Source organism: Myotis yumanensis, unplaced genomic scaffold (assembly GCF_028538775.1).
Source record: "Myotis yumanensis isolate MYYU_CA2020_CCGP unplaced genomic scaffold, mMyoYum1.0.hap1 SCAF_12, whole genome shotgun sequence".
In the NCBI taxonomy this organism is placed as follows: domain Eukaryota; kingdom Metazoa; phylum Chordata; class Mammalia; order Chiroptera; family Vespertilionidae; genus Myotis; species Myotis yumanensis.
Window position 1 is genome coordinate 190,327 of NW_027223763.1, and position 9,080 is coordinate 199,406.

General features: G+C 62.2%; 1 protein-coding gene across 1 annotated transcript in view; it reads left to right on the top strand.

The window, feature by feature from the left end:
• CCDC187 (coiled-coil domain containing 187) overlaps positions 1–6,295 on the top strand; it is a 32,600-nt gene extending 26,305 nt beyond the window's left edge. Inside the window, exons 18-24 of the mRNA XM_070430995.1 lie at positions 508–671; positions 1,530–1,690; positions 2,343–2,458; positions 2,770–2,879; positions 3,339–3,415; positions 3,963–5,203; positions 5,927–6,295. Coding sequence (XP_070287096.1) covers positions 508–671; positions 1,530–1,690; positions 2,343–2,458; positions 2,770–2,879; positions 3,339–3,415; positions 3,963–5,203; positions 5,927–6,295 — 2,238 coding nt within the window. The remainder of the gene's footprint in view (positions 1–507; positions 672–1,529; positions 1,691–2,342; positions 2,459–2,769; positions 2,880–3,338; positions 3,416–3,962; positions 5,204–5,926) is intronic.
• Positions 6,296–9,080: the final 2,785 nt, after the last annotated feature.

Genomic DNA, 9,080 nt, shown 5'->3' on the forward strand with positions numbered 1-9,080 from the left:
ACCTGAGGCCAGAAGAAGCACGTGGCCTGGAGCTCCTTGGAGAGGCCAGGCCCGTGGGGGACCCTGAGCAACTGGGCACCCCTGGCCCAGCAGCCTGTCCCTGGCTGCTGTCTCATGCAGGAGGCTGCGGACGTGGGTGGGTGGCTGGCTGGCTGTTCTCTGTAAGCTGGGAATGCTGCAGGAGGGTGGAATGAGCTGGGCTCCATGATGCATCTGGTGTGGGTTAGCAGGTGTACGGTGGGATGGTCACCAGGCAGGTGTGCTGCCTGCCCCCGGCCAGTCTGTAGGAGGGGCACCCAGGACGGCTGACACAGACGAGGGTGTGGGCCCAGCTAGTCGTGCTCTGGCCTGGTGTCTGCACCATTAGCACTGGGGCTCAGGCTCCTGTGAGGGTGGGCGCACTGTTTCAGCCAGGTGCCTACTCAGGTGAGCACTCCGTCCACACTTTCTGAAGAGGAGATGGACCAGGGGTGTCCTCGCCAGCTCACCTTCTGCTGTTTTTCCCAGGGTTCCAGCCCTGAAGCCAAGGCCACCTGGGAGTGGGGCTCTGAGACAGGCCAGCAGCCAGTGGGGCCTGCGCAGGGCTCATCATGCTCCCCAACACCACTCGGGCCCTGCAGCCCCTCCAGCCACGGCCCCTGGAGGAACCCTGAGAGCCCGGGAGTCCCCCCGTGAGTCGTCATGGGCAGCCCTGGCCCAGTGCTCGCCCTCTCCCCCCTCCGGGAGCTCTTTCCAAATAAACCTCACTAGGACTGACCTAAATTCACGTCACCATCACGCTCCAGTCCTGGGTCCTGGAAATCCCTGGGCTGACTACCCTCATGGGCCATGGGCTTGCTTGTAGGGCTGGGTGGGCAGAGGATGGCCCACGGACCCCAGCCCTGTCCACACCCCGATGTGAGTGTGATCCTGGGAGATGCTCAGGGGGACCTGAAGGAGGAGCAGCTGTGGCAGGTGCCTGGAAGACAGGGAGCGTAAGTAACCCCAGGCTGCCCGCAGAGAATGGCAGAATGTCTGGAGCTGGCCTGCCTGCAGGCATTGCCCTTAAACCAGGAGTCAGGACAACAGCCACCTCCTTGCAGCTGCAATGGGGCCACTTTGTGCTGGCATCAGTGTGCCAAGGGCATGGCAGCCTATGTGGCGTCCAGGCCTCCAACCCACAGTGCCTCCCAGAGCTCAGTGGGCCCAGCTCGTGCCAGCAGTCAGTCTCCACACAGGGGTCTTGATAGAGCACGGGCTCTGGGCCAAGGGACAGATGGACATCTCCCCCCACCACGCCCAGCACTGTGCCCTGTGCCCTGTCACCCCCCAGCAGTGGCCCCATTGGGGGCCATGCTCTGTGCATGGGGCTGCTGGGTGGGGAGGGGCCAGGGCCTGTCTTTCCTTGCCTGTGCACTGGCCACTTGGCCACCGATCACAGCTGCCCCTGGATGTGCTGCGAGTTCCGCGTGTGGAGAGTTGTGGCCAGGCTGGGCACCGCGGAGGGCGGGGCCTGGGCAGGCGGTCACACCCTCTGCACTGCTTTGCAGCCCTGTCCCTAAGCAGGATAGGACACCCCCCAGAGAAACTTCAGCTTCGGACGTCCACCTGCGGCCTCTAAGGCCAGCCTGGGGAGAGGAGACGTCCATGGCTGATGGCTGGGTGGACGCCCAGGAAGGGCTGGTGGAGAGCGGCAGCCAAATGGGCCAAGGTAACTGCGGGGCGGGGGAGGGGGGCGGGGGGAGGGATAGCAGTAGTCAGAGGACAGACAGTCGCTCTGGCCAGTGCCGGCTGGTCTCTGCTCAAGACACTGTGCCCGGGTGTCGCCCGTCAGAGTCACGGTGGCCCTGGGTTCTTCTGTGTGACCCACAATGCCTCGGCCTTCACCAGGGGCCGTGACCACAGGGCAATAATCGAGTTGGCAGAGGTTCCAAGACCTGGGCTTTAGCCAAATAGCTCCCGTCCCTAAGGCTGGTGGCCTAGGACCTCCGTGCCTTGGTGACCCACACTTGCCAGGCCAAGGTGGAAGGAAGGTTAGGAAGGTGGTGATGGACAGACGTGAGTCCCTCCTGTGGGCCCCCGTGTCCCCACTGTCCCCGCTCTGCTGACCTGGGCATGGCCAAGGCCTGCCCCTGCCCCGCCTTCTTCTCAAACCTTTTCTGGGACTCATATCAGCAGCTCTCCCACAGCAACACTTTCAGGAGCAGGCAGCCATGTGTGCTGTCCTCATGGAGCCCAAATAAGCAAGTGCTGCAGCTATTTTGCATTTTAAGATGTTTTTCATGTGGCCACAGAGTCCCTGGACACCGTGTCTTCTGTCCTGTGTTCCTGCAGTCAGCACTGATGGTCTCTTTGCCTCACAGGAGACCCCCAGCCCAATCCCAGCCCCTCGTCCACAGCGGAGACCTGGGCTCTGACAGAAAGCCATGCACGTAGCTCCTGGGCCCAAGGGGTGCCCTGCAGCCCCCGGGAAGCCAGTGTGAGTGGGGGCCCGGCCTGGCTTTGTCGACCCTGCCATGTGACTTTTGGGGGGGTAACCTCGTTCATCTGGTGAAGGAGTCGACAGGACAGATGTTGCCTGGGTGGCCCGTCTGTTGGGGGCCATTGGAGCCCACTGGGAGGGGGGTGCCTGGTGTGTGGGGTCTCTAGGGCCCTGGGTGGGCGGGTGGCCCTTGTTCCTTCCCGTGGCCACCAGAGCACAGGTGCTCTCCCCACAGCTGAGGGACGGGACCAGTGCGGGTGGAGGTGCCGCACCCTGAATGTGGCGTTTCTCCAACGGGTTTCCAGCAGGTGGTTGAAGGCAGCGCAAGCCGAGTGGGGGCAGAGCTGGAGCTGGACTTTGCCAGCAGCCCTGGCAGGGAGGCCCCTGAAATGGAAGGCCAGTGGTCAGAGGAGCAGAGGTGTGGGGCCTGCGGGGGCTACCTGGGCCCAGGGGACCCTCGGGCAGGGGTGGGACCCGAGGCGTGGAGGTGCTTAAGCCATTGCTCCCCGGGCTCTCGCTGGGGGACCCTCACTCACCCCTGGTGCCCCGCTCACTGGTCTGGCTGCTGGGCACCCCCAGCCCACCCCATGCCCTCCCGAGTCTGCAACAAGGATACCACCCAGTGAATCAGCCCCAGAGCCAGTGGTGGGGGCAGCAGGAGGGGCCCCTCCAGGGAGCACGTGCCTCTGAGCCACGTCCCCCCCAGCTCCGTGATGCAGTGGGGACTGAGGCCAGAACCACCTAAAGACAGGGAGCCTTGTGCTCTGGGGGCAACCTCCCCGCCTCCCGTTGGGGTAGTTGAAGGCCCCCTGCAGAGACCCTGCGTCCCGAGGAGACTGGGAGGGTGCTGGGAGACTTGTCTACCATGTGTTTGCAGAACAGAGACCTGTTGGCAGGAGGACCCCCACGACCCCCAGTCCTGGGAGGAAGCCACCCAGCTGACCACCTGTCCAGGTGATGCCCGCCCCCCCTCCGGGTCCCCCGCCTTTGCACCAGGACCACCGAGTTCCCACTTAGGGTCACCCAAGGCTACTTCTAAGTCACAGCCAGCCTCTCCCGCCGCTGGGCTTGGGGGCCACCCCCTCCCCCTCCTATCGCAGTCCCAATCGGCAGGTAAAAGACAGTAGGTGGACTCCCTGTTGGAACATCCACTCTCAAACAGCAAGACAAGGCAGAGGCAGCCAGTCTGTCTCTAACGACAGCTGCGGTTCTGAGCCCCTGAGGAAAGTCCACACAGCGGTGACTCACTTCCTATGGGGTGGGTGAAGCTGAGCTAACCACTGGGATCATAGGGCCCACCCACAGGCACCTCCGGACATTTCTTCTGCCTCTATCGGGGCTTTCCGGTTCTGACCCACTGGCTCGGACGTCCCCTAAGGTCTCTTGCACTGACTCCCACCCAGTGGGGTGTGTGCTGCTGCTGCTCCTGGTGCTAGGGGCGTGGCAGGGGAGGCAGAGGGGAGACTGTGGGTGACATCCCCACCCTCTCTTCTCTCCGTAGCTCCTGCTGAGGAGGCAAGGCCCCCCACCCAGCTCCAGGGCAGCCCCCCGCCCCAGCTCCCCGCCCCCTCGGCCCTGGACTCCCCACCAGCGTCTGTCCCTGGGACCTGCTCGGGGTCATCAGTGGGATCCCACACCCCCTCCTCCATGAGTGGCCTGTCCTGTCCCTCCCTCCAGGAGTTCCAGAAAGTGTCCGCCTTTCTGGTCCAGCTCTCGGATAGTTCTGCCTCCCTGTCAGACTGGGAGGCCGGAGACACCCCAGATGCAGACCTGGGCTCGTCCACAGAGTCCTCTGTTGGAGCCTCCAGGGGGCTGCACGGGGGTGGAGGGCAGGCAGCCTGCGGAACCCGTCCCCTGCGGGGCTCCCCCACTGCGTCAGGGCCAGGCCTCCTGCAGGAGGGCCAGCCACGGCCTCTCCCCGATGTCCCCTCGCCCGGGTCAGGATCAGAGCTGTCAGAGGCATCCAGCGAGGTCTGGGATGAGGAGAGCCCACTGCAGCCTGGCATGGGTGCCCAGCCAGCTGCAGGGTGGCCCTCCCCTGCTAGAGGCTCCTCTGACCTGGAAGATGGAGGGGCACCCAGCATGGCACTTCTCTCCCCAGGCCCTGGTGGGGGCCAGGAAGCTTCTGGAACTGGTGGGAGTCTGACCAGTGAATTAGATGCAGGAAAGGCCAGCTGGCCATGCCCTGAGGCTGCCTGCACTGCATTCCTCCCCTGTGCCCATTCCTGCAGCGACTCGGCCCTGTCCCTTCCCTTTCCCTCGGGGTCCTCGGTGTCCAAAGGGGCCAGTTTCAGCGGAGGAGGAGAGATGGAGTCTCTGCAGACCTCCACCGACTGCCCAGAGGGGCCCCAGGAGGCTGACAGGAATCCCCCACGGGCACCTCCTGCAACACCCAGGGTGCTGGCAGCCCTGAGGGCTGAGAGCCGGGCACCTGGGCATGTGGGCAGTGGAGCCCCTGCTGCCCCAGAGGAAGCCAGCCTCTCTCTGGATGGCAGTGTCCTGCCTGAGCTCCTGTCCCCGGTGGACGAGGTGCTGTCCTACGGCAGTGCCGACCTCCCGTCCTCCACACACAGGGATGCTCCTCCGCCTCCCGCCCTCCCAGCAGGCAGCAGGGCCACCCCCAGCCCCCCCTCCGAGGACTTCCCTTCCCCGCCCGAAGACGCCTCCACCAACACCTGGGAGCTGCCCTCCCTGTCCGAGGCACTGTCCCTGGGGCCCCAGGAGGCCAGCCTCTGCCTGGCGGCAGGTGCACAGGGCAGGAGCCTTGGGGACCAATTGGGTGAATCACATTCTATTGGGAGGAACAAGGTTTTGGGGGGCCAGTGGTCTGAACCTGTCAACTGGCTCAGGTCCCCCTGGTGTGGGGGGGGTGGGCAATGCCCCGGCCGGGCCCCCAGGGCAGTCCGTGCAGCCCCCAACACTGTCTGGAGAGGCCTGTGTGACTGGAGAGGGCCTGCCAGCACTGTTGACGGCTGGCCACACAGGGCTGGCTGGCCCCTGGCAGGGGGGCCCAGTTCCCGCTTTGGACAGGGGCCCCTGCGTGGGCCCCGGTGGGGACAGGGCAGAGGCGGTGAATCTGGTTTCCACCCAGCTCAGCAGAAGGATCCTGTGCGACACGCTGGCTGTGCTCTTGGAGCCGGCCCCACTGAGCAGCCTGGGGACGGGAGGACTGGCAGGTGCCGGCCGGGTCCCAGGCCTCGCGGGGCAGCCACCGGGCAGTCCTGGAAGGACAGGCCTCAGGAAAGAGTAGGCGGCCTACAGAGACATCCGTGAATCATTGTGTGATTGTGTGTGATCCTGTGTGTCTGTGCTTGCATGTGCGTGTGGGTGTGCTGGAGGCCTCAGGAAGCCTGGACGTCCCCAGCACAGGCTGGCGTGTGGATGGTCATCGGACGTGGGCCTAAGACTAGACGTTGGCCGCTGACACCAGCTGTAACGTGGCTCTGTGTGCGTTTTGGGCGCCAGGCCCAGCGCTTCCATTGGTTCTCAAAGACGGCCCAGACCACAGAGATGGAGAGACAGGAGTTAGAAGGCTGTGGGGTGTCAGGCCGGCTGAGAAAAGTCCTGGACTCGGGGGAGAACCATCCTCAGGAGCTGGGAGGGGAGCAGGTGCTGGGCACAAACCATCGCCCGGCTGAGATGGCCACGGGCCAGGACTGCGCCATCAGCGAAGGTCAAGAGAAGAAGAGCGGCTTCGGGGGAAGCAAGGGGCTGAGGCCTCCAGCTTTGTCAGGAAATCAGTGGAGAGTTTGTGCCAGTGAGACTTCTGAGGCCAAGGGCTCCTGTGGCTGTGGGGCTGCCGACGCTGCTGACAGCGGGGGCAGGACTGCCTGACACCTGCAGGGGCCCGGCTCCTGCCAGGGCCTGCACCTTGTCCAGCCAGTCACTTGTGGCTGGATGACTGGCATGCGCATCTCCTGTGTGCGTTGCAGATTAGAGGACCTGGCCACTCGAGGGTCGAAGATCCCTTCACTGTGACCCGGCAACCCCTGGGGGGAGCAGGGGTCAAGGCTTCCTTATGTGTTCCCAGACTCCTCCTAGAAGGAACGAGAGCCCATTTCCTGGTGGTGTCCATTACCAAGTGTGCTCTCCATGGCCCCGTGTGGACCTGGACCCTTGTCAAAGGTGTCGGCGGTTCTGTGTAGGAAACCCGTGCTGACTACCACACAGAGGGTCCCGTGGGGAAGGAAGTCAGAGGAGATGCACTGGGAGGAGGATCGAGACCTGCCAGGCGGAGGCCTCGGGGACAGGTCTCAGCAGTGGACACAGGAACAGCCCCAGAGCCGCTGCCTTCACAGACCTGCAGAATAGGCCACCGCAGCAGCGACCCCTCCCCATAGGAGCCACCACACAAGACTCCCTGCCACCCGCCCCTCACCCAGAGCAGTGCTCTTGCCACAGCCCCTGTCCTGAGGAAGCCACTGGACCCTCGCGCCAATTCGGATGACAACAGACACTTATGTCCTGTCTGCCGGTCCCAGAACCTTGCATCTGGGCCACAGGGGGCCTGAGCCCCATCTTCCCCAGTACAGCCAGAACGCTGGCCAGTATGCCCTTTAAGCTAGTGCTCCAGGGAATTCACCAAATTCATCTGTACCATCATCATTTATCATCTATTATCTATCTGGTGTTTATCCACCTATCAGTCATCTATGTGTTATCTATCACCCATCCATCATCCATCCATCCATCCATAGCTGTCCTGGCAAAACCTGAGGTGCTGCCTGTGCCCCCACCTGCAGGTCTGGTGAGGGGCCCCGAGACCCCTGAGAACACTGCAGGGCCCTTCCCCAGGCCCCTGGGGTGGCCGCTCAGGCCCAGGCTGACCTTGGTCCTGTGCCATCCCACAAACGAAAGCACCAGCTAAGACAATTCATGTTGACATGGCACCGGCTGTCCCAGGCCCACCTTGGAGCCACCACAAAGGAGACGTTTGGATCCAGGGGGAAATGGGTTCATTCTCTACTCACACAATTTCAAACCAAATTTTGAGCTACAGTTTTTGTATTGATTCCCTTCTAGTTTTCTGAACAAATTAGTTTGTAATTTTTTATTTTTTTCTACGTATGGCTGACGCTTTTGGATTTATGAGGCCGTGTGAGAGGAATTATGTATTTACACACACGCATTTGGCACAGCAATAAATCTCCCACATGGAAGCCTGCAGGTCTGCCTCCAGTCCCACAATCTCCCGTCTGGTGGCCGTGGGGTGGGCGCTGTCATGGCCATGGCTGTGCTCACCGCTGGAACCAGGACCTCCTGCAGTGACCTCCCTGCGAGGCCGGCAGCCCTGCAGTCCTTTCTCGGCCTGTGGTCCGTGCCCTTGAAGGGAGGCTGCTCGAGGGGACTCGTGAGAACCCTGGCCCCCCTCCAAGGACAGTGGGGTCCGGGGAGGCGGCTGTACCATGACTGGCTGGAGGACTGTGTTCCCTGAAGTGGGAGACGGTTTAATCCCGGCCCCTGTGACACATGGGCAGAAGGCGCAGCGTCCAGATGTATTGACCCTTCACTCTCAGGATCACTCCCGTCTCGGCCTCAGCGTGCTCGCCTGGCTATGCTCCCCAGGAACCTCTTGGGCCAATAAATCTTGATACCTGCCTCCAGAGAAGTCATTATCTTTCATAGAAAATGATTATTTCTCCATTAAACCCTACATTTAATTTTCCCGTCATCTGTCTCTTTCAGCTTCTCTCCGTAATGGTCCCTCCTCCATGAAATACCTTCAGGGCTCGAAGTCCCAGGTCATCTGACCAGCTTATGAGGTGCTTTCATTTCTCACTCTGCACGGCCATCACAGCCTCTCGCATAAACCCCAGTGAAGGCCACGGGCCGCTTTCAGAGGGGTGTGCCACACACACTTGGCATCCATTTAACTGGTGACTTCCTGTGTCCAGGGGTCTGGCTCCCTGAGCGTGCTGGCCTCCCAGAGGGACCCAGCTCCCTGTGGGGCAGGTCCCGCAGCAGCAGGGGACAGGCTGTCTGGCAGGTGCCCAAACAAAACCAGGCCCAACTAGTCTGTCCTGGTCCACACTGGCTCCCAGGCAGCTCCGAGGTCCCAGAACAATGCCCACGAGCCCCACATCTGTCCACGTGGCCCTCGGTCCTACCTGCCCACACTGCACCACCAAGCACCAAGCTCCTGGCATAAGTGCTTTGCCCCAAGCAAAGGCCCCTTCCTAATGCCCCATGAGCACAGCTGGGAAAAGGCCAGTGGTGTTTACAAAACTTGACCGCAGGCTTGGGGACAGGACAAGATCCTCTCTCTCTCTCTCTCTCTCTCTCTCCTCTCACACACACACACACACACACACACACACATACACACACACGCACACACACACACCCCTGGCAACCTGGCCCTGCCCCAGGCTCCCTGTGTGTGGGGACCTCAACCAGCCCAACTTACTGGTACCCTCTGATCTCCAGACTCACAGCCAACCTGTGGCCTGGCACCTGCCTCAGATGTTAAAAAGGTCTCACAAATTTAGCGATCCAAAACAAACTCTTGATTTCCACTCTGACCCCCAAATTTGCTCTCCCACCCTCCCCTCCCCCACCATCTTTCATCTCAGCCAAGACCAACCGGCCAAAAGTCCTGCAGGCAGATGTGACCCTTTGT